The sequence below is a fragment of the Etheostoma spectabile genome, chromosome 3, assembly GCF_008692095.1.
Source record: "Etheostoma spectabile isolate EspeVRDwgs_2016 chromosome 3, UIUC_Espe_1.0, whole genome shotgun sequence".
In the NCBI taxonomy this organism is placed as follows: Eukaryota; Metazoa; Chordata; class Actinopteri; order Perciformes; family Percidae; genus Etheostoma; species Etheostoma spectabile.
The window spans coordinates 3,089,919-3,117,246 of record NC_045735.1 but is presented as its reverse complement, the minus strand read 5'-3'; the positions used below and the strand labels follow the sequence as shown (position 1 = coordinate 3,117,246).

At 40.6% G+C, this 27,328-nt stretch overlaps 1 protein-coding gene across 9 annotated transcripts in view; it reads right to left on the bottom strand.

Moving 5' to 3' along the window:
• The window catches only part of usp32 (ubiquitin specific peptidase 32), a 59,343-nt gene that overhangs the window by 9,495 nt on the left and 22,520 nt on the right, over positions 1 to 27,328 (bottom strand). The window contains exons 3-30 of one of the 9 annotated variants that reach the window (XM_032508290.1): positions 26,845 to 26,950; positions 25,781 to 25,899; positions 24,321 to 24,480; positions 18,827 to 18,958; positions 18,558 to 18,665; positions 18,075 to 18,190; positions 17,270 to 17,332; positions 16,899 to 16,982; positions 16,191 to 16,252; positions 16,005 to 16,107; positions 14,439 to 14,655; positions 13,296 to 13,477; positions 12,646 to 12,786; positions 10,807 to 10,972; positions 9,306 to 9,463; positions 7,495 to 7,576; positions 7,248 to 7,322; positions 6,408 to 6,546; positions 6,212 to 6,317; positions 5,714 to 5,887; positions 4,778 to 4,952; positions 4,538 to 4,689; positions 4,031 to 4,142; positions 3,728 to 3,927; positions 3,275 to 3,459; positions 2,750 to 2,836; positions 2,276 to 2,396; positions 959 to 1,150 (exon numbers count right to left, since the gene is read on the bottom strand). In XM_032508290.1, the coding sequence (XP_032364181.1) occupies positions 959 to 1,150; positions 2,276 to 2,396; positions 2,750 to 2,836; positions 3,275 to 3,459; positions 3,728 to 3,927; positions 4,031 to 4,142; positions 4,538 to 4,689; positions 4,778 to 4,952; positions 5,714 to 5,887; positions 6,212 to 6,317; positions 6,408 to 6,546; positions 7,248 to 7,322; positions 7,495 to 7,576; positions 9,306 to 9,463; positions 10,807 to 10,972; positions 12,646 to 12,786; positions 13,296 to 13,477; positions 14,439 to 14,655; positions 16,005 to 16,107; positions 16,191 to 16,252; positions 16,899 to 16,982; positions 17,270 to 17,332; positions 18,075 to 18,190; positions 18,558 to 18,665; positions 18,827 to 18,958; positions 24,321 to 24,480; positions 25,781 to 25,899; positions 26,845 to 26,950 (3,717 nt within the window). Of the gene's footprint in view, positions 1 to 958; positions 1,151 to 2,275; positions 2,397 to 2,749; positions 2,837 to 3,274; positions 3,460 to 3,727; positions 3,928 to 4,030; positions 4,143 to 4,537; positions 4,690 to 4,777; positions 4,953 to 5,713; positions 5,888 to 6,211; positions 6,318 to 6,407; positions 6,547 to 7,247; positions 7,323 to 7,494; positions 7,577 to 9,305; positions 9,464 to 10,806; positions 10,973 to 12,645; positions 12,787 to 13,295; positions 13,478 to 14,438; positions 14,656 to 16,004; positions 16,108 to 16,190; positions 16,253 to 16,898; positions 16,983 to 17,269; positions 17,333 to 18,074; positions 18,191 to 18,557; positions 18,666 to 18,826; positions 18,959 to 22,665; positions 22,928 to 24,320; positions 24,481 to 25,780; positions 25,900 to 26,844; positions 26,951 to 27,328 lie in introns of those variants that run through there. The other 8 variants (XM_032508296.1, XM_032508313.1, XM_032508317.1 and 5 more) reach the window with 8 other exon arrangements.

Genomic DNA, 27,328 nt, shown 5'->3' with positions numbered 1-27,328 from the left:
ACACCTATTCCAAGGTCTAATTCAAGCACTTTTCAAGCACTTTCAAGGTCCATTTTAACCCTTGTGTTGTCTTCCCGTCAACCATGAAAAACCTCCGGTTTTGGTCACTTTTTCAACATCATTATTGTTTTTCTGAAATGGTTGTCACTTTTTCAATGTTGTGGGTCCTTTTTTGTGTTTTTGCTGTTTTTTCCTAGGTTTTGGGTATTTTTTAATGTAATGCTTATTGCTTATTAATGAAAAGTAATGCATGAGGTACTTTCTGAATAACTAGTTAAGGCCCTATTGGAACTGAAGGAATTCTTCTTCTTCTGGAAAATAAATTGCCTTTTTGAGGGGCTTAACATATATATATATATATATATATATATATATATATATATATATATATAGACAAAATATATCTATATACATAGAACAATTATGCTGTATTTTCAGTTTTATAGCTGATTGTCTTATTTTGTTTACAAGTTACAGATGGAGTCTGGAGATGATGTATGGTACTTGTTGTTCACTGTTTACATCTTACGCACTTCAGGCTTTTTGCCGCTAGCTCAATGGAGAGACTACATGACACTATGTGGTACAGCCTGAGACAAACAATAAAAATAAATTGCCTTTGCCATATTTGTTTAGCTTTTCCCTCCACTGTACCGAACTCGTACCGAACTGTGATGTCTGAACCAAACCGTGACTTCTGTGTACCGTTCCACCCTTAGTCTGTAGAATAGGATTTGTAGGCTGGGAAGTCTCTGCAGCACCACAATACTGAATTCAGAATGATTTGGCACATAATTTCTCCTTTAGCATATATTGCGCCCCCTCTGCGATATGGATATCGCACTAGTACATATTCCGATTTCGGTAAAATTGCGATCAATTGTGCAGGCCTATTGAACACCTCACGTAGTGTTCTATGTTCAGAGCTCACACACAGACTTAGAAATATGCCACTGACCAGCATGGGCGGCAGCCTCCAGAGGTCCAGCTTCTTAGTGGCCAGCCGGTGTGTCTTGCACTTGGAGCAGTAGTAGAGCTCGTCCTCACCCAGCTCTTCCTCACTGGTGAAGGCCTTCAGACAGCTGTCCAAGCTGATGGGCTCAGCCTGGGCCCGACGGGACTGCTCCACACTGCAGTGCTCCTCCACAATCTGCAGGGAGACCATGAGGGTGAGGATACTGAACAGCGTGAGGATGAATTCACACTATTCTTTTTGTAAGGGGAGGGGGTGACAAGCAGCAAAGGTGACAAGCAGGAAAGAGCTGCCGGTCGGATTCGAACCTGGGCCGTTATTCAGCCTACATGCAGCGCACACTCTACAGGGTGAGCTAGCAGTCGACCCCTATTCTGCTTTCACAACCAGCAAATGTTAGCAGATGAAGAGCATAGACTGGAAAAATGCAACATGATGTCTTTTAAGGTAAAGCCAAGCAATTTATGGAGGCCACCTAAACCTGTCTTTTTTTGGCTTGTGTAGTTTTCTGAATGTTTTTTATTTATTTATTTTTTTACAAATACCCGCATTGACATGTACCACCATTCTTATAGTATGCTACTTTATTTGAGTACACTTTCACAAACCAGCTGAAGTAACATTATGACCTTAATGGCACCCAGAATCCTGGACTCTTTATTGGATCTCACTCTGAAGCTGAATGAACTGAGCATTAAGCAGCTCACTGGTAACTCTGTGCTCAACTTTAGAACTAAAGCAGATTCTGTTTAACAGATTTACTTATCTCGGCCAGCTCTTATCTCAAAACATACACGATATTGCAAGACTTTATCATTGTGAACCACAGCGATAAATTCATAAACTGCTGGAAAAGTCTGGAAACAAAGTATGACGCAGAGCAGCGAAACTCACTCAGCAGGCCTCACTCTAAGAGATCTACAGTAGAAGGCTCACTCTTGACAAGATATTGACCAGATTATCCTAAGAGTTTTTTTCTTTTTTTAACAATGATCAACTACAGTACCGAGAAGAGTAAAATAAAAATGGTGCTGTTGACAGTTACAGTGTATCTTCAAAGGACAGTTGGTGTGACAGTCTGACATTACAATGATAGAAAGAAAAACTGTGCCAAACAACCTGTTTTAAGGATGTAACCACTGCCTCTGCATTTCTCTTTATGATGGGAGAAGATAGCATCAAGGTAAATGATTGATAATTAACACTGAAACCAATGTAAAAGAAGGAGGTACACACTCATAGCTAAAAAAAATGTAATTAAAGAAAACAACATGCACTATTATATTTAAGTCAGTGGTTTACCCTCTCCTGGGAGGTCTGGTAGCGGAGATGCAGGGCGGTGGGGTCCCAGTCCACAGCTATGTAAGCATTTCCCACGGAGGCTCTGTCCTCTGTACACTCTATTGCACAGCCCCGGCAGAACCTGGAAACGCACAGACAGACACAGGTACAGCTGCAGTACATGTTCACAGGCAGGATACTTCCAAACTTGGAACCCATAAATTATGAACATTCCTAGCTTCAAAAATCAAATATGTGTCACTCTACATCTAATTTTTGTTTTTTGTTTGTTTATTTGTTTCTGAGGTTAATTTAATCATTCTAATCAATTTTCCTTAGATTTTGTTTCTTTTTCTGTTTATAGAACAGCTCATGGCCAAAATCACCATACATACAGTATATCATACATCATATACAAATCTAGACATCACCACCAGATACATTACTCCCTAATTTGTGTGTATATGAAATAACATTCAGGTAGGTATGTCTTACCTGTACCAAGGACACCAGGCACAGGAATTGCCATCCTTACCCACAACCCGCAAAGTAAAGGGGTACTGGTAGCCCATACTGTCATCACTGCAGAAAAGGAAAAAAGAAGAAGAAGAAAATTCAGTGTGGATATGTTTTTGACACTTAGCTTGCTCAGAACGGTGTGTGTTACAAAATAATTTCACTCTTGTATTCTTATGACAAGGCACTGTCGGCAGTTAGTTGTGCCTGGAATAAATTACACTAAACAAAGGAGCAGAAATAGATCAGGCTTTAGATAGAGGATACCGATGAGCCCTGATCCTGATAGCGCAGGACATTCCTAATCATCTCCACTTCAGATCTAAAAAAAGATCAATTTCCTCTTTGTAAAGATACTCACATTGCATTGTGATGTGTTTAGCTTAGCTTGGATTAGCCCAAAGAGTGGAAGCGGGGGATAACTGCTAGCCTAAATGTAGCTCCGTCAACAGCGGAAAAATTCACAAAAATATGTTGGTAGAAAGGAGAAGACCGAAGTCCTACCAGTCCTGGGCATGGTTGCTGGCTTCCTGTGGAGGCAGTGGGCTGGCCAGTCGGGACACTTGGATCCAAACAGCATCGTACAGATCCTTCTTACTGGTGTGGACAGTGCAGGGAACGATGAGCGGCATGCCAAACAGACTGGGCCGGTTCTTCTGAGATGACAGGAAGTACAGCTCCATACGCATCTGAAAGGGCAACACAAACATTTAAGTTTTACTAACAGCTGGGACACAGTCAGGCCCATCATTTCTTTGCTAACTATCACCTATAGAGCCACTACAACTAACTGCTGGAGGATGCATGATGTAGAGAAAGGATTTTGTAACATTAATAACTAAGAAATACATTATTTAAACAGCACGCATCCATTCAACTATAAAATTAATGACAGCATTTGTTTTGCACACATTGTAATGTACTATACAGTGCACTGCTTCTGTATTGAGTTCTCACCATCTTTCTGTGCATGGCGATGATGTAGCCTATGAAGGGACTCTCCTGTACTGGTGTGATGTGTCCATTGGCGACCCCGTTCTCCAGGGGCGACTCCGGGTTAAAGGGCACCATGGTGCTGGGCCCACCGTTGGGGATGAGGACGGTCTTACTGCCCAGGTCCCCATTGGCAGCTGAGCAGTTGGCTATTGGGGTGATGTCTAATGGGGGAAGAGCAAGGAGACGACAAAATGGACAACTGTGCATTCAGACAGATCCATGCTGACAAGAGTGCAAAGACAACGTGTGAGTGAACAGCTTTACCTGTCAGTGTGGGTGAGCTCAGTGATGTTGGTGAACCTGGCACCGGAATCTCAAATGCACACAGGAAGCCGTTAACAGAAAGACGGACCTTGTGGTTGTCCTGAGGAAAGTTCTAAACACGAAGAATTGGGACATCAGACTGCAACACTTCACAGCAGTACAGTAACAGAGAGCACTGAATGCGTAATATGGATCAACAGACATTAAAAATGTTATAACACTGAGTTGTGAAAAGAGCCTCATCTACTTCATTCACCCAAATTACAAAAAATAAAAACCCTTTCTGTACCTGTAGTTGCATCAAGCCATGCAGACAGTTTTGACGTTTTACCATATCTGTTCTGATATGTACCTAGACTTTTTTGTAGTTTGAGTAAACTGAGCCTTAAAATTGCTATCTAACCGCATTAGACACAAATAATGATGTTGCCTCTGTCCCTCTGTGTTACCGGCTACACTTTTTGCGAGACGAGGCCTGCTATATGATCAGTGAACCAGTCTCGGTACCTTGATGTTGGAGGTATGAACTTCAGCCAGGAGGATCTGCTCAGGCTTCAGACTACACAGTTCACTCAGCTGTTTCTTCAGCCCTGTGTACTTTTCATCCATATTCAACCGCAGGCCGTAGCGCACAGGTGTGGAGCCATCCAGTTTAATGACTACAAACAAACCACAACATGTAACGTGATTTAGAAAGTTTGAAAAAAACGAATACAGTTTTCTGAATCTTTCCTCCAGCCTTCTTACCAGTGATCTCCAGATGCATGGAGCTGTCCATGGGCAGGGGCAGAGACAGAAAGTTGAAGGGGTCGAAGCGAGCACTGATGTGTCCGCAGGTCTTACACTTCACCTGGGACTTGAGCTGACCGTGAAATAGATCCACTACGATGGAGCGGTTTCTACGCAGGTGGTTCTCCCATGCCTTTAGGGTGGAAGAGTATTAACACACACAGAGAGAAAGAGAGAGAGAGAGAGAGGGGGAGAGAATGGTGAGATCACACACCAATAATCCTGCAAATGTATCCCTCAGGACATACAGAAAACAAACAGAACATCAATACAGCGACATTACCAATTTAAAGGAGAGCTTAGCTGACGGGCTGACCGGTATTGACTGCTCTCTTCTCCTTATCCTTTGACTCTCAGAACGAAAAGCAGAGGGTGTGACAGCTTATTACCTCAACATCCCTCCAAGGAGGGGAAGGCTCAGATCTCAGTTGAAACTGTACCATTAATGGTTCAGAAAGGCCTGATGCTCAAGTCATAACACCAGCCTATTCCCCCTCTCTTGCCTTTACACTTCTTAATTATCTCTCCTGCAACTGAATTAAATATATATACAGTATACTGTATATAGCCAAATGGACAAAATCCACCCTCCACTCCAATGTGATTTATTTTTAAAACCAGTAAAGTTCCAGCCTGGACAGCTAAACGATGAGCTAAAAAAACTCACTATTAAAGTAAAGCCGAGGGAACAACATCACAACTTTGTGTGTAATCTCTCTTGCGCAAAAAGTTTGCATTGCGTTTGGTGTAAACACACCATAAGACAGCCGAGTTCTTACTCTGAATTTCAAGCAGATTTATATGTATCTGTCCAAACTATTATGCCGGAGTGAGAGAAGTATTATTCATTTTATTTGTAGACAATATTATTTGAACAGCAGCATGATCTCTGACCTCAGAGGCCACCTCCCAGTCAGGCCGGCCATCGCTGTCCTTCAGCTCCACGTAGGGTTTCTCATGGACTCTGTTGAGATCTTCATGGAGACCATCCAGCAGGAAGGCTAGCAGCTCCTGGGAGTCCTGCTGCTGGAAGCCATTAAAGCGTGGGGCATACTTTGCTATTGTCCACTGGAGAGGAAGTAATGACATTGTAGACGTTATTTCTCCAAGGGCACACTAAAAGTCCTCATGTCGCACTTTAACAAGTTTAGACACAGCGCACAAACACAAAGATGGTGATTCAGCTTGCAGAAAGGTGAAGAGTTATGAGTTAAGAGTTATATACTAATACCTGACCAGAAGAAAGAAAGATGCTGCACACTGACAGCTTTAAAACAGATGCTACTCTAAAAACGTACCAACTTCACAGTTTGTATGGCAGACTGTCAGAAAAGTACAAACACACAGACGTCTTTAACATCTCATGTGTCAGACAGTGATGCAAATGCTTACCCTGAGCTTGAGTGGAGCCACGTTCTTCTGTGTCCCGCTCCATAGCTCCATCACCAGGTCACCATAACACTTGGCCATGTGACCTCGCATGCCGATGGGGTTGGTTCTGTAAATGCACCAACACAAGCCAGTTAAAATGAGAAGTTCTGGAGAATGGTGGAAAGATGTATATCAAAGTGATAAACATTAATGGCACCTGTTAAGCTCATAGAGGTGTCTTCCTGAGATGAAATAGTCTGTGAGAGGCTTGGTGTTGCTCACACACTGGATACTGGAGTTCATGAAGCAGGTGTTGCCAAGGTTACTGAGGCCAGTAGCTCCTTTCTCTGTGGGAACTGGGATGGAAAACAAGGACATACTGGTAAGATTTAAAGTAACATGCTTTCTTTACTGATCGAAACACATAGCATGAGAAACTGTTATAATTACTGTACATAAGTCCATTTGGGTTTTTTCTCATAAAATGTGCTTGGTCTTAGGGTTTAAAGGTTTAAAGATTAGTGATAGGTTAGGATTGCAGTTGTGCTTATTCATTCTGATAAATAGCAGATGTGTTGCAAGAAAATATGAATTATACTCTCTAAACATGGCAGTGAGCAGAGAAATTCAGAAGCTACATTTTTCTATGTTCAGTTTAAAACTACAGTTTTTTGTTTTGTTTTGCTGCATAAATGTCCCACAGTATCTGCTGCAGTAACATTACTGCGCATGGAAACGTTTACAATTACAAAAAGCAGCCTCTCAAATCAAAGCATTGCAATTAAATGCCACAGATTACATTTAAATCATTAGATGTTGTTGTAGGCTCTTATGTTTCGACAATAATTGTCTCCCATTTGCCTCCCACTATTATGCTACAAAGAGTAGATGTGCAATTATTGAAAGATTTCCCTTAAAATGTAACATTTGCCTAATAGAGCACAGTTTCTATCCCACCAATTGGAGCATCTTTTTTTCCAAGACAATACCTGACGGAAACTACCCATCTACCCGTTTACAAACGTACAATAAGCTCATCCAGTGTCTTCTAGCGTACCTTTGTGTCTGTCCATCTTACTACTGTTGGCAATGAAAGACATTTCCTCAGGCCAGCTCATGTCTTTGTTCCTGACTGTGGAGGAAGAAAGAGATTTCTGGGATTAGACCAGTTCACTCAGACTTCCATGTGCCGTTATTTAGATTCACCTGGTATCAATGAAATGATCTGTTGATATAACAATTCATAAGTCTGAAGAGAGTTCTGTTTGTTCTGAAAAGAAATGTAAGAGGAAAGTTTTTCAGACCTTCAATAACTAGCTGCTGCTCATCGTAGATCTTCAGGCTTTCCAGTGTGTGATCTTCATCGTCCAGGAGGGTGAGGTAGTTCTACGGGACAAAGAGAGGAGAGAACATGCTGAAACCACGAGAGTAGCTTTTGATTTATTAGGACTATGGAATTATTACCTTTCTTCTGCATCAATTCATTTTAAAATGTACCATGAGACGTGGTCGTAACAACCTGATAGGGGACCTTAGGGCAAACCCCCCGGAATTCTACCCGGCCCCTGGTTCGCTGTGCGCCAACTTAATTAAACATAGATCATTTTAGAAATATGCAGCATGAAACTAGTAAACTGAAATTATGACGGTCTTGGATCTAGACTTTGGGACTCTTTTTAAGACACAGCCTCACACTAAGATAATAATAATAATACGCCACCTTAACGGCCCCCGGCTGATATTGTGCCTTGGTGGTATATATTCCCTAATACATTTTCAGTTAAATTAGCACACACACAATATGACTAGGGCTTTTGGAGCCCCTGTGGTTTGCCTGCTTTACATTATGAATGCAACTGTTGGCAACAAGCTGGCCTTTGACTGTAAATAGTGATACAGGTATTTTGAACTCTATTTGCCACTAGCTCATCAATCTTTAAATCAGTAACCTTTTACGACAGGTATTAACATCATTATCATTATATTATGTTTCTTGCATAAAATGTGGTTGAACATGTGTCAAACAACATTTAAAGCCTTGGCTGGATAATAAACTATTTACACAGGCTACATACACAGGGCCCCTGATCTCTAGAGGCCCCAAAGGCCCTATATTCACAACTTGTAAATGAGTTTTAGGTGATTTTTGTTGTTATTTGTTTGTTTGGGAGTTTGCACCACAAAAAAGTACATTATTAACTGGGTCCTACAGTGTGCATTACCATGTCATCTTATGGTCCTGTCTTGTAGAGGGACCCTGTGTTAATTATTTTGCTTTATAATGTGCTCACATTGTTCATTTCATTTCAAAACCATGTTGTGACATGATGAAACCTGATGTTTTTAGTGCTACAGTGAACCTTCTTTCAACATTATCTACTCTACATCATCTACTACTACCTTCATTGTTATGAAGTATTGTGTTATATACTGGCTAGGGCTGCACAATATATTGTTTTAAAAAAAATGTTTACTGCGTTGCAATATCATATGGCCATAATATTTACATAACAATACATTAACAGAGGTAGTTTTTTTTAAGATTTTGTGGAGCTTTTCCCTTTATTAGATAGTGACAGTGGATAGACAGAGAAGAGGGGAGAGAGGGACAGAGAGACAGAGGGAGAGAGGATGACATGCAGCAGAGGGCCGCAGGTCGGATTTGAACCTGGGCCGCTGCAAAGGACTCAGCCTACATGGGTCGCACGTTCTACCGGGTGAGCAAGACGCGGTTTATGGTAGTTGAAAGAAAATATTTAACAATATATTAATAATATATAATAACTGTCTTTTTTAAGTGCTGCCTGTTATATTCAATTCAATGTTCAATTTGTTTAATAAAAGAATGTTGGAAATTATTTCCTTTTGTTCATTTTAAATTCAACAAGCAATTTGTTGCATTTTAGCGGACTACTGAAAGCAGCAGAGAAGCAGAACTGAATACACTTTAATATCTTTGTTTATCGCAAGTAATATCGTTATCGCAATATTCAAATTCATCGCATATTTCCCTCATATCATGCAGCCTTAATACTGGCTGACCAATATGTAACATTTCATAAAAGGTAAATGCATAAAAGTAATGGCGGCTCTTGCGACAGCGGTGCGGCCCCACCTCACTGTTGTAGAGCCAGAGTCTCATGTCCTCCTCCTTGATGCGGAGTCTCTGGGACAGGTAGAGGTGGATGTCCTTGATGGTGGCCATGCGGCTGAAGCAACCTGTGTAGGCCAACATCCTCTTCAGAGGAGCGTTGGGGGACGGCACGTTACCTGCTAAGGCACACAAACAAGAGAGACATTTCATTTGACTTTATCTTAGCTACAAAGTCCTTGTGTGTTCAAGCTCACAGACGCAAACAACTGATCGATTCTTCTGGTGACTGAGGATTAGTTGTAAGAAAGCAGCAAGAAAGGGTTTTTTTGTCAATCAGCGCAGACTTGATTGGTCAATCAACTTAGTGGAATTAGTGGACTCAGATTGGATTAAATCAAAGACAAACTGTACTCATATTGACTTTAACATGAATTAAACTAGTGATTTTAATATTTGATTTTTAAATGTTTTTTTTTTTTTCTATCTACACAGCTTTGCTATTCAATTCTGCCACCGAAGGAACCATCCGCTACACTTGTTCGAGTGCTCTACTATTGCCTCAGGCTATCAGGTAGACATGATGTGGAATATGATGCAAAATTTGATCAATTTGAGATATTTAGCCACATGCCTGAAAGAGGGTCTTAATGTCCAGCAGTGACAAGCCGCTGCTCTGACAGATTATGAATCATGGTAGAAGCCCAAGCACCACTGGGGACTCCGGTCTGCCCTGTGGCCTGAAACCTGATCTGTTGACTTGATTTGCGCCCGCGCTCTCATGCTGAGTGCTGATGCCATCCCCGACCTGATTACCCACGAGCAAGTGGCTACATCTCCACTTTATGCTTTGTCACATGCTTTCTTTTGGCAGTGAGGCATTTTCGGTGGATACTTGTCCCTTTTATCCATTTAGATACCATGCAAGGGGATGAACACTGGAGGGAAATCTAGCTACAATTATTGTATGTGGGTCTGTATATTTTGTGAATACATTGGACCTGAATTGACTTATATGGAAATGACTGTGAGTAAAGTAATTGATGTGGCACAGTATACTGTAATCAACCTACATAAACCAGAGTGCCAGTCGACACTGATTAGACTGAGGCAGATTCAAATTTGGTCAGTTTTCAGGTGTTCAAAAAGACAAACGAGTGATTTACCGAAGGACAAATCCAAATTTTTTCTTCCAACAATTTCAAAGTTGCTATGATTTGTTTTGTTTTTATGATTCAGAATACTTAATAATGAAGATGAGTGTAGAACACTAGAACAAGTGTCGTCGAAACTAATGCTTGAATGGCAAGGTCTGTGAAGATTGAAAAGATTTGAATTATACAACTTTTAGAGTCATCAGCAGTCTTGCCCCTTCACAGATCATTGATTCTGTCTACTGCCCACTTCAGAGAACTGCCAGGGCTGGATCAGTCCACTCCAGGAGGATTAAAAGGGGGGGATGCGGGGTAGCTTAATGAAGCATTTTTCGACGGCTTGCTCTGGTCTTGCTGCCGGCTTACGTTACCTCTTGGTGGGGGTAAATACGGTGGGAACATTCGCAGGCTGGTCATACCCATATTGACCCAGATGTTGGACTGGGGGGAGCGCGTGGCCGGCTGCTGGCGGAGGAAGAGGAGGTAGCGCGGGAAGAGCTCCAGCTCTGCTTGGCTTGTCTTGCTCTCCAGGATAACCTGCAGGGGTGTAAGGAATTTTTTTAAACTTTTCATGTATGGAAAGCACTGGGTGTATAGATCAGTCTGTCAAAGTGTCATCAGTTGTTGTGTGATCACTACGGTTCACTCTCTTTTACATGAGGAACTACTAAACTATATGTAGGACACAAACATCTTCACTTTCTGATCCATCAGGGGAAATACCCACACTCTTGTGCAAACGTGCATTTGTTACCATGGTTATTAAATTATGTTCCATAACAATAAGAAGTGCTTAAGAGATTTCTTCCTTTACAGGTTCCCCAATGCATGCACTGATTGTGTACCCCAGTTTAGTTGCAGCCGAACCTTTTCAACCTGAGATGTTGTCTGCGACAGATTTTGCATTAGAGATTTCACACAAGCCTGACACACCAGAACTTGTTTGAACCTCATTGAATAGGTGCTGTGAAAAGCATCCAAACATGAGCATCTTTGTTGATGTTTAGCTGTTATTTATTGAGACATGAGCAGATTTGGCGGCCTGAAAGCAGCAGCTTGAGCAGTGTGTCTTCGTTGGGTGGCACTACTCTCTAAATAAATGGCTCATCTCACTATTAATGACTTATTTTCAAACGGAGCTGTTCTTTAGATTATAATGCAGGGGCAAAGACAAATACTGGCATCTGAATGTGGCCAGTTTCAAATCACTGCATATAGCCCAAATTTATTTTAAGGGTCTAGAACATGTGTCGCGGTGTTGGTTCCAAAACTGTGGAATGATCTGTCTCTGCACGTTAAACAGGCCTCTTCTTTGTCGGTTTTTAAATCACGTCTTAAAACCCACCTCTTCTCTGTGGCCTTTGACACCTTGTGAGATGTCGACTTCATTTACTGCTTTTAATTTTTTAGTTTAAATGTTTTTATTGCGCAAGTATTATTTGTACTTGTGTTATAATGTTATGTTTCTTTTAGTATTTTTCTGTACAGCACTTTGGTCAACTATGGTTGTTTTAAAGTGATTAAAAAATAACAAATAAAGTTGGAGAGCATTCACTAGAGTCATTTACACTTTCAAAATTATTTTTATTAAGGTTGTAAGGCAAAAACAATATTTACTTTTTTCATCTTATGGTGCACATCTGCTTAACAATAAGATAAAAACAGTATATATTGTTTTTGCCTTGAAATAGATGATAGAATTTAAACAACTTAATTCTCGTCAAAGCAAATCTCAAGTCCATTAAAAAAATGTAAAAGCAAATTGAAAAAGTCAGTTGCAAGTCCTTCAGATCTCTGAATGCTGACAAATAGGTGATGTTTGTTTGTGTGTGTGTGCGTGTGTGTGTGCGTGTAAAATACCAATAGATCTTTCCCAGAAAGGGATTAATACAGTTTGCGTCCTTCCTCTCAATTTACAAAGAGACTTCCTGGTTCAACTCAAATCTATACTGCGCAATGACGGATAATTACTGATATTGCCCTCACTTTCAGTATTAGTTCAAAATAAGGTTGTTTACGACCTTGTCTGATTGCCTGTCCATGTGTGTTTCTTGCCTTGTTGGAACTTAGTTGTAATAATCCTTTAAGTCTGACTTGTTCAAGTCTGACAGCTCTGCTCTTAAAAGTATAATGTGATGTTAATACTAAGCAGTTGCATCAGTGTTTGTGAGGTTCATCCGCTGTTTTGATTTCAGACTGTATTCACTCACCGGTCGAGGCAGGCTGAGGTTGGCACCGTACCAGTGGTAGAGCGCACGCCACACCGGCTCAGGCACTGTCTCAAAGTCTCTGCCAGGCACCAGCTGCAAGGAGCGCTTCAGCCTGCCACCCTCCATGGTTATCGTAGGGGCCTGCAGGGGCACAGCACAGACATCAGTATTTAAATATGTGCACAAAAGACCCTATTCTGCCTACTTGAATTACAGATAATAGACAGAGACAGTACCCTAATGCTATGTACAGAGAGGCAGCCTGCTATTAGTACAGCATAATGCAGAGATAAGACAAAGGAAAAAGGAAGCACCATCTGGTCCCTGAGAGCCTTTGTCAACAGAGGAGTGCCTCCTAATTAGGAATCTCAGATCATTCCTTCTGTCAAACCAAAGAAGGAGCTGGCAAAACATATTCCTCTCCCACACTGTGTTCTGATGTAACCACCAAGATGTTACGAACTGAAATATTGGAACTGAAACTGAAATATCTCTCACATATATCTGCTTTCATGTGAAGCACACACACCTCCTACGAACAGTTTAGATGTGGGACAAGAGAGCAGAGGTCAAAAGGTTTACATTAAGAGGACACCTCTTCTCGCACACCCACACACTCTCTCGCACACCCACACCCACACATATCTTGCCTTCATGGGTTCTGTATTGACCAGAGACTGGTTGTCGATGGCTCCAGGTCTCTGTGCTGCCAGTTGGGAGGGGAGATGGCCGTTGGCTCCAGCAAAACACTGATTGTTATTGTCCGATACATTGGGCTGACGGGCAAAACAGCTTTCTGTGGCAGAGGGAGCTACCTGCGGGCTCAGGGCTGCTGGGTCAGAAGGCATAAGATGGAGCAATCAGGCCACACACACAGCGAGGAAAAAACAGAAATCACACAGAAACAGAGAAAAGTGTTAAAATTCAATCTATGGTCAAGTTGGGATGTTTTATTCAAGTGAACTCATTTGTTTTCTAGTGTGAATAGTGTAAAAATGCCAGTTGAAATGCTACAAATAAATACAATGATAATACATGTTTTGTGTGTACAACTAGCCTCGCATTACCAAAGATCTCCACAGTGTTGTGTTAGCTCTGTAGTATCGCCCGGCTGCACGAGTAGGAAAATTGCTCCAGGTTGTTTTTTATTTCTTGGGCAGCGCTAAGCCTTAAATGCCAGCAACAATTGCTCTTGCGAAATAGCAGAGCCAGTGGAAGGTGAGGAGAATGCCTGACATCTGGCACATCAGGCTTTGCCCGTACTGAACATCCGGTAAGCCAGACTAATGTGAAACTGAATGGCAGTCCACAGTCAATAATTCTAACCATGGAGCTTAAGTAAGCTGGGTTGCTAACCCATTTACATTTTGGTTGGTGGGTTTCTGATCCTGGTTGTTGGAACACACCCCTCTCATGTCTGTCAATCAAAGATGTCCTGACACAGACTTTAATACCATATGGCAGTGAGTCCTAAAGAATAGCTTGCATGAACAATAAAAGCCGGTCAGGTTAGGCAAATACTTTACAGTACATTCTGAAATAAAAACTAGTATTTAAATAAAGACCAGTCGCTGAGAAAGGCTTTGGGGAGTGGGGTAATTCAGAATTATGTACATATCAGTATTATATATCAGTATTATTTTGATGTGATACTCAACAATGTGCTGGTCTGAGTTTGTCTTTTAATATGGCCAGTGTACTTGGATAAAAGCGTTCAAAGGCATGACAATACATAGACAATATTTTAGTTTTTTTGTATGACATCTACTGTTATGTGAAGTGTGTTGACTGACCAATCTCTGTGGCTTCCGAGGCGCTGGACACAGCATCAGGTGACCTCTCCTCAGTGGGGCTGACCGGGCCAAAGGTTCCCAGTCCACCCAGTCTGTCTGGCGGGCTGAGTTCAATAGTGCCTGTGGCCATTGGAGTTCGCAATGAGCTCAGAATGGACGGCTGCTCCACCACGATGCCCTTATGCTCCTGAAAAGGGAGACAACAGCAGGGACTGCCCTGTCATTGTTTCAAGTGATATCGGTGATTAATGTAGGGTTTGATTTCATGACTGTCACTGCTACTGTCCCAGGGTGATGTTGTTTTGCAAGATGCAGTGTTTGGCTCATAAACTGAAATCCAAATCCAAATCTGTAGCAACAGCACTTTTGAAAGTGGAGTTAAAAAAATGTAACACTTACAGTACAGAAATCTGTAAACAAGTGGGGAAAACCACTTTAAAAATAGATGTTGATACAACATCTAAACCCTGAGCTATTATTTCTGTGAGAGCATTTACAATACCCAAGTTATATATATACTGTGTATAACATGTCACATTAGATGTTCTGCATGAGTTGGACAAAAGAGTCCTCTTGAATCCATACAAAACAATGTGGGAATTTGCCAAATAAAAACTGAAGTCAATCAGCTGGAACATTTGCAATTTAAGTTTTTGAGAACCAAGGTAAAGAAGGGAATGTCAGTGGTCAAGGAGGCTTTGTAATTAGATATAATAAGAAAAGATGATATGTTAAGCTTCACATCCGTCTCTACAACAGGCTCTGAGGTGAAACTGTCTTCTATGGAGCTCGAACAGGGACAGTAAGTTCACTGTCCCTGTTCACCATAGTCTTCAAGATGCAGTCAGGCGTACCTGTCCTTGCTCTGGCGGTTTTTGAAAGTTGGTAGAAAAATGGATAAGATTGACATAGCTGTACAGGATGTTTAAAGCTAAAGTGCCTAGTTTCTGTCACACCGGACGCCACGATCTTCTGAACATAGCCGGACTGAGAACTATAGACACGGTTGTGTGGAGCTGATAGTCTTAACCTCTTTGTAGCAACTCATTTGGCAATGGCTTGAATGTAACGGACGTTTAATAATATCAAAAATGTACGCACTAAAGCTTTAGGTCAAAATAAAAACTCTTAAATCAACATCTTTCTTTAAATACCAAGAAACCCCTTAACTGCTCCAAGAAACAGCTGCCACTAACCACTTCTGTCAACAGAAAACAATCATTACAGATTGGCAACTGCAAAATAACACACTGTCCCAAAGAGTGAATGGCTAACGTAATCGCAATGCCAGACTGAATAATGGAAGAGAAAACAAAATGGCAATCCAATTTGAAATGTTCAAAAACCAAAAGGGTACAGTAACTTTGCCACAACATGGTCATATTATATACCTGAGTCAAAGGCCTTGAGACTTTAAAAGCATCAGAGCATTTATTTTTGTTTGTTTTTTCTAAATCGCTGTAATCAGATAAACTATCAACTTGCCATTGACAACAATACCCTGCATGTTAGGCAACACTAGCTATGACATCACTGAGCACAATACCTCTTCAAAAGTTGACTTACATATTTAACGTAGTCCTTCCACTGCTGCCACCACAGCATGGAGATGAGGTACCAGTTGTGACTTTGCTGCAGCCCATGCCTGCTCTCCCTTTCTAACCAACCCCTGCACACAAACAGAAATTAGGTTCAACAGCATATTCCTCAAAGTTGTATACATGATGACAGATAGAGAAGACAGGTGTGTACCTGATGATTTGTCCCTCCTCCTCGGGACTACCGGGCCTGAGCCCCAGGACTATGTGGCAGACCTGGAACAAGACAAATACACAAAGATGTACAAAACATATGGAAAATGATGAAGAATTTCAACAATATTACTAATTGTACAACTACTATACAGTATAGCCGGACAATATCAGGAGAGTCAGGTGCAGACATTGGTCGAGGTTTCCTTTTCACACATGTAAGGCAAGGCAAGGCAGCTTTATTTGTATAGCACATTTCAGCAACAGGGAAATTCAAAGTGCTTTATGTAGCACACATCCAGCACACAACGCATTGTCACTTACCGGAGATACTATAATACGCAGATTACACCGCGCTCATAGCCAATTTGTAATTAGGTAATTAACAACTGAGCCGCTTGCCGTTCCGTGAATCTGTGATTTTGGCGTTTGTCCTTACTGACAGACGTTTCTAACCTGGTTGTGAACCAGTTAGACATTTCTGTTGCCGTCTTTGTGTAAACCCTTCTTCTTCACCCCATGTTTTTTTTTTCCCCAGTTTTACGAGCCACATGATAGAAAAGTCATCCACATGCCTACTGGCTCTCCGTGAATAAACGCAATGAGCAGCTCTATTCACACATTGGCTTTATTGGCTATTATTGTTCAGGTTTGCAGTGCATGTGTGAAAGGGGCTTCAGTGGGTACAGTGGGAACAGTGGGAACTGACCTGGAAAAGGAGGTTTAAGAACTCATTGGCCAACGCACTCTTCACACTCCAGATCTGGTAGTCTTCCAGGGTCAGGTGACCCAGCTGGTGAGGAGTCAAAAACACAAAGCATACTCACATTTACTGTTGTCAAAATATAGCTTGCTTTGAGACCTTGCAAGGTTGAAAGAAATGCTATGGTCATTGTAGGTGAAAATAGCTTAGAGATAAGACAAGAAGGCAGGGTGACTAGAAGGTTGCTGTGGGTCACTGGGAGCTGTCCAGTACATCCAAGGTTATAAAATCAATATATATAATGGGACAGAAGGCAAAGGATTAACTTCCTGACAGTTACATCAATGATGACTCTGTCACCGAGAGTTATGTCTCACCTTGGTTGTGTCATGCATCCTCAGCATACCCTCTACTATGTCTGACACGCTACTGTGCAGTTCCTGCGAGGTAACAAAAATATATTAGCACCAAGCAGCAAACACCAAACATAAATACCATATTAATAGAATATTTTCAGTTTAAATTCATGTGGCAATCCAGCATTTTCATCTGCAAGCAACACCTAAATAAACTGCTAAGAAAGCAAAGCCACAAGTAAATCTGGTCTAGGATATGATTGGGTGATGTCTCCTGGATCGGACTTTGATGATTATGTTCAAATTCAAAATTGATATTAACCAATTCATATTCCGGTATCGTGCTCTTGGTGACTGTATAGACTTATCTGTCTCTCCTCTCTCCGCTACAGGTGCTATATCCACTATTACGATAGTGACATTATTTCACCAGAAATGAGGTGTATTACACAGACTGTAAAAGTGAGTTGTTCACAATTATACCAGTAGCTTTTTCTCTCTCTTTAGTTTGAACAAATTCTCTTTTACATTGGCTTTGTTCAAACTTGATTTTGGGAAAAAAGTGATGAAAGGAAATGTGAAATGTAAAAACAAAACAAGACAACATGAGGGGCAACAAAATTTGGGAAAGTTAGATGTTTAGCACAACTTTAATAACTTTGTAGAGCAGGGCCCTTCACATACAGTCCATACCTACTTCTACATCTACATCCAGTGTGTGTGTGTGTGTGTGTGTGTGTGTGTGTGTGTGTGTGTGTGTGTGTGTGTCTGTGTGTCTGTGTGTCTGTGTGTGTGTGTGTGTGTGTCTGTGTGTCTGTGGACTTACAGGGAGTGTGTCTGTGCGATTGTCCTTCCACACCTCCAACAAGGCCACCACCATTTCATGGAGTTCATCTCGAGACAGAACCCCATCACGATCCACATCAAACACTTTGAAGCAAACTGGCAGTGAAAGAGAGTGATGTTGTGGTGAAATAAAAATACGATAATGAGGCACAATTCTGTCTAAAAACCCAACACTATGCTCTATTTCTATACAGCATAGTATTGTATCGTAGTGTTATAGTGTATATATTTCCAATCCTGGCAGGGCAAATGTAATTTCAAGCACCATTCAAAATTCTGATGACAATGATGATTGTGCTCTAATAAACTCCAGCACAAATCAACACTTTCCCTAAACATTTTTTGTTTTCAAACTTTCAAATTCCAGAAAGAAGCTACAAAGAATAAATAGACAGCACTTCTAATAATGAAAGGCTCTGTGATCATGTGAAGTGTCTGGTTTTATTCATTTGTAATGGCTTACATTTCTGCCTTTCTGCAATGGGCCCCCTACAGCACGCGGAAAGTCCACAAGAGATCTCTTTAAAGTCGATGTGATTGTCCCGATTCTCATCGAATGCGTGAAACAAGCCTGGAAAACAAAATCAATAACAAAAATAGCATTTTTACAAAGCAAGTATTTAAAGAGGGTTGTATTCACTGGTGATGGAATGGATTTAAAATCTTTAAGGCCTACATACTGCACAGTATGGATTTACCATGAGACATGTGAAAAGGTAAATATTGTCCTACCTTCACTCAGTGAAGCGTGGATGGGAGGAGAAACCAATGGGACAAAGGTTTCCAAGTCAAAGCGGCCGGTTCTGGACTGGGCTTTCAGTAGCCAGTAGCGCTTCTCCAAGTCTATAATGTCTGATTCCTCCACTGCAGGATGGGAAACAGAGGACGCCAAAGTCAGAAATACAAACAGTGCAACAGAGTTAAATAATATTTAATGTAATATTATAAAACTGAGAGCAACAGGGCCAATATTCACAAAGACTGATGCTGGTGACTGGTGGGTGAAGAGCTGTTTTATGGCAGTGTGGGAGTATGGAGAACACAACAGTGACACCACCACATACTGAGATACACTATTACATAATAGCTGCTGGGAAAGAAAAAAAAAAGACATGTCCTGTGGCTCTAAGCAGAACACCTGAGGAGAATCAGACCAGTTTGGTCATTATTCTACCCTCAGACGCTCAACCCCTAGTTTATCTACCAACTTGACTAGGTGATAGTAGTTATGTTCATATTACATTCCTGACATTTCAGCAGAATCATCTGTGAATAAGTGCAGGTTTCCATCAATTACTTTTATACAAATGTATTCAAGAGGATCTAACTAAATTAAATAATTTATGGGGCATTTCATTGCTTTTAACCTATGATGGTATTTGTTTTGGTAACGTATTTCTGATATTAATAAATCAATTCCTCTAAAAACCATGTGTATGCTGGTGCAGTCAAATAATCATTCAACTGACAGAATATCTATTATTATCAGCCGTTGTTTTAGATCAATGTCAATTTGTAAGATATGGGCACCTAGATAGCTCGGTTGGCGGCCCGGGTTCGACTCTGCCCTACGACTCTTTGCTGCATGTCATTCCTCCCTCTCTCGCTCAAAATAAAGACCTAAACGCCTGATCTTTTGAAATCTTTGAGTGTTGATCTGACCTTACTTATTCCTGATATTTGAAAGGTAGAATATGCATGGATTATGGCTTTACTGTTTGGCTCTTTGTAACCACCCAGAAGTGTCCTGCACACATTAAAGTAAAAATAAGGAAATAAAGGAGAATCCAGGCAGAGGGCAGGGTCTCTGCAGATACAGACACCACCACACACTTCTAGTGGCTCATAAGTGATGATTAAGAGGAATTACTTTTGTATACGTCTCTACATTGTTTTTTGAAGAAAGCACTGCATACTGTAGCTTTAAAGACCAAACAATAAATCTAGAAAAGCATTGACACTTGGTACCAGATCAAGTGACCTATTTAAACTATTGCTAATTAGAACACTCACTAGTTGTGACATAGTAAGGAGGAGCAGAGTTAACATGATAGTGGTCATGATACCGCAGAAAACTTAAGATGGGGTTACGCAATAGCCACTACACTAATATAGCATATGAAGCTCTGAACCAGCCGCCCCCTTTCAACATGCTAATCCACAGCTTAAGGTAATAGGATTCAGCAGATAGCCAGCTAGCCTTTGGCATGGAACCAAACATATAACAGGTGTCAAAACACAGACACGTGGCAGTCAATTCCTGGAAGAAATTGGACTGCAGCTTCCCAGTCGAGCTATTAAAGGAACCTTCTCAAAAGCTTGTTTTTAGCAGCTATTGGTCACAGTGCCAATCATATGGGATATGATAATTGTAGTCTGCTGCTAGTGAAGCAGCATCCTGGACTGTCTGAAAGCGGCATCCCTCTCTTATCCAGGTTCTGATTTCCTGTAGTCCCAGAAGTTGACATCAGGACTGTTCAGCGCGGCCCGATTGGGACAAACCTAATCACCGTTGTACCGCCACTGTTCAACTCTTCCTCCTGGCTCAGACGTTTCAACTTAGACAGACTAAAAGCAAGCACTGAGTACTAAAACATTTGTTTAGAATGTGAAGGGGACTACATATGGATGGCAAGGAGGAAATAACATGAGAGAGATAAGTTACTGAGGACTTTATGGACTAAGACATGGAGTGAGCACTAGAGTCTGACTATCTCTCCATTTCAAAGGTTAACTGGACAGTGCTAACCCAACGAAAACAGAGAAAAAACACTTCCTGGGCAATAATCATGAAAAAAGCACACGCACGCACACACTGTGGTCCTAAACAACAAAGCTAAGACTAAAACGCAAACGTATCATGTGCTAAATAACGGTGATTGGTAGGGAACAATACTGTTTTTTTTAAGACATCAATGATTAGTCTTGGCGGACAAGAAGGTAAATAAATACTTGTGTTTGTCATGCAGAACATTCCTCATGACAGTTGTGCTATCGTCTGACTGCTAATCTATAAAACTCATTACCCAGACTATGGATCGCCTCCTGCACATCTCCCATCCATCTCAGGGTCGCTCTCTGCTTCTACAAACATAAGTGTAGCGCTAAAGGTGTCAACCGATTCATTTCTGTGGATTTTAAATCTTTGTAGTGATGGCAGCATTTTAAATGTAAGTTTTGGCAGTTTACTCTGGCAAATGCTAAAGGATCTTAAATGCATTAGTGGTAAATTCGAGAAAACTCTCAAAATTTGCCAACTGGCTAACACTGGCGCATTTACAGAAATGCTGATTAATGTGCGTTGTCCTAATAAATAAATCTTAAATAAATAAAAATAAATAAGCCTAATGACTTGCACTCCTGCCACTAGGCCTGCGCCATTAATCGTTATAAAATTGCAATCTCAATTCACCCTGTTCACGATTTGATTTTTAAATATTTTTCAATTTTTTTTTTTTATGACTTCGATTCTCATTTAATTTTACTGCATCACAAGCGCTACTACTTTCATTTTGTGAGTTTTAAACAGACTGTATAAAATAGGTTTTAAAGCTCTCCCAAGCGCTGCAGTGCTCTCCATTCTCTTCATTGAAGCCTCTATGTTTACAGGCTTGTGGTGATGCACAATGTGCTATACGTGCCAAAGAAATCTGTTTAGTACTGCCAATTTGTTTTGTTTTGTCATGGTTCATGTGTGCTGATACCAAATGGAAAGTTCTCTAATGGTCTCTTAACACAAACTGCCATTCAAGAACTGGATAGATAAAAGGCAGAACAAAATTGGCTAAATGTAATATAGGGCTGGGCAAAATGTAGAGAAAATCAAATATCACGATATTTTTGACCAAATACCTTGATATTGATGCCACAATGATATTGTAGTGTTGACTATTGGTTCTTTCACAAAATATTTACACAATGAGATGTTTTGATAAATCATCATACATAATGTGGATGTAATGACTATGTGGGTAACGGCAAATAATAGAACAGTTAAGTAAGTCTGTAAGTTCAGAAAATTACATAACTTTACGGTAATGCAGCCTTTAAAACCAGGAAAAGACAACACTTGTGCCATATTACAATATTATGATATCTAAAATCTAAGACAATTTCTAGTCTCATGTCATGATATTAATATAATATGTTGCCAAGCTCTAACGTAATATATGATATAGATCAAGAACTATCTGATTAACAATTAGAAAAAAGACAAATGTACAAATCACAGGATATATGATAGAGGCTTTTGGTACTTTTTTTTTTTTAAATTTTAGGTTTTACACACACATTTTGAGGTTTGATATCCAACCATATTCACAACAATGTCAAATTTAATTTTTCTCTATAAACCAATGATAAACTAATAGATGAAATGGCCTTTTCTATCAGTGTAAATCAAAACAACCAACCGGCCCTCAAGCAAAACATTTAAATATTGGCTGTTCCAGAAGTGACCATGAACAACAGTCACAAGGTATCTACATTAAAGAACAGTCTGGCCACAAATTATTATGCCAATGTCCTGCTATTGTCTCTATGGCAGGTGTCTTGTCTGGCCTGATACCCACCTAAAGGTGCAACTCTCCCCGATTGACAGCAGAGATACCATACCATTATCCAGGGAACATCCTTAGAGAGGTGCTGCCACATCCACCATGTACCATAGCAAACTCCCTGTGATAACAGCTCACAGACACTACGTTATCCTTTCCCGAAGGCCGTTATTCCCACACATTTCCACTGTCATAATATTGTAACTGGCAGGTTAGCAAAGGACTCAAGCTCTGTCATGAGTCAAGCTCTTGCTCGAGAAAGAGTTAAGAACCGTGTGTCAGTCACACTCTCTCCCCGCCCCCCCCCTCCAGCCCCACACACACACACACACACACACACACACACACACACACACACACACACACACACACACACACACACACACACACACACACACACACACACACACACACACACACACACACACACACACACACACACACACACACACACAAAGTTAAGAGGATGACCTTGTAGCAGGCAGATTAAAGGCAGCATCTAGGTTCTCTGGATAAGGCAGATTCTTTCCAGCCCTCTGTCCTTAATTGGCTAAATAAACCCTGGCTAAATTTATTTAGACTGCCACTTTAACAGTATCACTTTAAACCCACCTCTGTGGTAGTTACCGCTACAGCAGGTGCTGCACACACGCACGCTGCCAGAAATATGCAAATTGCAGCCATCACGCATCTACAATCACATGAACTAGTGCAGTCTGCACAGTGCAGGGAAGAGTGTGAAATAGAGGAATTGGGTTTAGAGGGTAGCAGTGGGAGAAGGCAGACTTGGCTTGGTGAAGAAGAGACGGAATAATATAAAAAAGGAAAATTGAGTGGAAGGAGGAGAGTGAATGCATCAGGTTGCTAAGTCAAGCCTGTCAGTCATTTCCCAGGGTGCTCACTGCCACTGATGGGGCCAAAGCTAAATGAAAGTATTTTCAAGTCCTAGCAGGGGATTTAGAGCCACAGTTTTACAACAAAAGTAAACAAAATATAGAAATAAAATGTTATTAAGGAGACATTCTAACCCTGCAGTCAAGTTTTCTCAATTTCGCAATTTCTCTAAAATGTCAAAGCAGACAGAACTGGCCAAATGTTCATTTTGACAACTAATTATATCAGTACAAAGACAGTCATGTCATACTCTGCTGTTTTTTCGATAGCTTTTTATTTTATATTTTTCAGTGTTACTCAACAAGTACCTCAACACTTCTTGCACAGTAGTCTCACCTTAAACCCTTCCAGCAGCAAAAGAGGGCTTAAAACCTCTTTTTCTGGAAGGCTTTTAATGTGTAAATGATTCACTAATTAAAACAGAATGAGCTTGCTGTAATCATTCCTGAAGACTAATGGCTAATAACAATGCTGGACAGTTTGTTCTGCCCTTTGAGCCACTGGAAAGTCATTATTGTAAAACAGCTGCAGGGAATGTTGGCTTTAGTTTACTTAGCTTAAAGTAAAGGCTCACCATTTTTATTTTTAATATTATAGTAAAGGTATGCCAAGCATTTTATCTGTAAACTGGCTTTTATGCAAGAATGTATGGTATAGTCTAAAAACATTTAACAAACTGGCCACTAACTAAACCTTCTCTGGACATATTATTAATATGACTTAATATGAACACCATGCAATATATGCAACACACATTGAGTGTTTTGGGGACTTACAGTGTGTGACGCCAGCCAGGGTTTGGTAGAAAGTGGGCGTGTCGCTGTCATCTGTGAGCGTGACACACACACCTCCAGACAGAAGCCATCTGGATAAAGTGAAGGCCTCCTTGTTCTGAAGGAGCCAGTTCCTGAAGCGCTCATAGTTCACCTTGTCACTCTGTCACAACACACAAACGAAAAGACAATTTCATAAATCTGTATCTGTCTGTTTTTGTGTTCCTGTCTAAATGCTCATTTGCCAGAAACAGGCCTCTTAATGATGATGGGCAAAGTGATTAGATGATAAGTCAATTAATTGATTAGAGTATATACACACCCTCACCAACCACTAAATCAGGTACACCTGTTCAACTGGTCATGAACTCAAATATCTAATCAGCCAACCACGTGGCAGTAACTCATTTGGGCACGTAGACACGACCAAGATGAACTGTTGAAGATCAAACAAAGCCATAAAAAAGGAACACTGATGGGAAAAATGGCGATTTATGACTCCCAACACCAATTTTATTCCTGGGACAAGTAACACACACACAAACACTGGGTCCTAATTCAGGGGTTGCAGCCTTTGGAGGCTGCATTTGAAGAGCGACTGCATCCCAGCTGCGCTACCAAGGCTGTTCTGCCATCGCAAACGTCGCCGGTATGATGTTGCATCAGCTGTCAATGATTAATAATAATCCTGTGAGTAACTTAATTGCTGGCCTAAATACAACTTGGCTGTACTCTACCAAATGAGGAAAAAGAAGCTTTTCTTAACACCACTGTACAACCGAGAGTGGACTGAGTGTTTTTGTAGTTCCAATATCTCCAACTGAGACATACGTCTTCTCTCTAGCTGATCATGTCTTGTCAGTTTCAGGAGTCGCATTCTCCCAATCAAACTCTATATTTATAACTACTGAGATTTAAATCAAGACCTGGATCCGGCAGCTTGTGAGAAATAAGGTGGGCCAAATTAGTAGGCTACAGCTGTTGTTACAATTTGTCAGATACATATTTAACCATAATACATGTATTTACAGCATGTATTGGATCACCAAAAAAACTTAATTGGGATATGCCTACTATTAATGTTGTCTAACAGTGTGGATTATACTTTATTGTGTTGAATGTACAGTGGTTGTCTGCAGTGGATTGTGATTTGAAAGGCACTTTTATACCAGTAGAATAACTCAATGTACTGTCAAACTTCATCATCTTTGTTGAGTTGGCTCCATGTGGTAAACGTGTAACAATAGCTGTAATAAGAGTGTGTGACCGTAATGATGAAAACCAACCCAATTATTATTAGCCAATGAGATAATGAGGCTACATGCAGTAGTTATCAGTCTTTAGCTCACATGTTGTAGTTTTTATTAAGTCCAAAATGAGTTAATGAGACATTTGACCTGTATGGTTGTAAATGTTGATATGCGTATCCATGTGGTGACAGACAGGCTGTGGCGTTTGCTTACATCACTGAAGCACTTCTTGAGGGAGGCCGGGATTTCTCCATCCAGGACCTGCAGAACCGCTTCTATATCATCCCTGGCAGCATATCCACCCAGATCGCTGGCAAACAGGCTGAAGAGGTCTGTGAGCATGCACACACAAACCCACACACAAAGTGTCAGAAGAGAGTTTGGCCTTATCACAGAAAGACAGGCCTCTTGCAAGTAGCAGCAGTAAGAAATAATAACGTCAGTAATAACATCTTGATTGAATAGTCTGCCTGCAACACATCAACCGTAGCCATCAGAACAGAATGAGAGAGAGAGAGAGAGAGAGAGAGAGAGAGAGAGAGAGAGAGAGAGAGAGAGAAAGACAGACACAGCGAGAGAGAGAAAGAGAGAGAGAGGCAGAGCAGAGAGAAACAGAGCTGATGGTTGTTAAACAATGAAATAAGTAATTCAACAAGGAAGGAGCATAATTCAAACACCAATGAAGTTATGTCTACCTTAAAACATAGTAAGGTCCTTCTTTACTTTTCTACAACAAGGTCTAAGTCAGACAATCAGAACAAGTCCCTTCCCAGGTGTATTTTGGCACAAATTACTTAAGTAAAAGTATGTAAGTATCACCAGGAAAATGTACTTTAAGTATAAAAAGAAGGCTATAAGTACTCATTGCAGAAAAATCCTTACATTTTATAAACAGGAAACAATCAAAACAGTTATGTCAATCAACTGTTTATTTGGCTAATCATTTCAGTTGTACTTGTAGAGCATTATATTAATGAGTAGTTTAATTTAAAATAAAACATATCTTATAAACCAAATGTGTTTTGTGTGCAAAAAGAATCTTAATTTGTAAAGTAACTAGTAAATAAACCTGTCAGATTCATGTAGTGGGGTAATAAGTACAATATTTATCTCTGAAATGTAGTGGAGTAGAAGTAGAAAGTGGTATGAAAAGAAAAGACTCAAGTAAAGTAAAAGTACATCAAATTTGTACTTAAGTACTTGCGTAAATGCACTTTAATTCATTCCACCACTGACAGCATCAACACAGACTTACAAACTCATCAGAAACAACTTACACTTAGCCTTCTCCTCATCGCGTCCTCTGGTCAGAAGCACCAGCCCCACGATCAGATTGTTGAAGTGCAGCCCTTTAGGCGAGCCTCCAAATGAGGTGTAGATCACCTAAAACACATAAAATACACAGGACAAAAACGACAACCGGGTGGGTAGGTAGCTAGACGGATAGCTAAGATAGTATTTACTGTCCACTGGGGAAATTTGTTTTCAGTCTGTACAGTGATCGTCTCATGTTCACACTGTCTTCTACATAATCAGCAATTTAGCAGAAGTCCATTCATTTACTGCAGCACCTACAACAGGGACATGTGTTTGAGGGACAAGCCTGTTGCATCAGAACAGATTTTACCATCAGCTGTCACCAGTGAGTCTGACAATAGCATTTTCTAATTTCTACATCAATGTAATTGTGATTCACAGAAAATAAAAAAGGTTTTGATACAACTTCATTAGTACCTGAGGCCTGTACTACAAATCAAGATC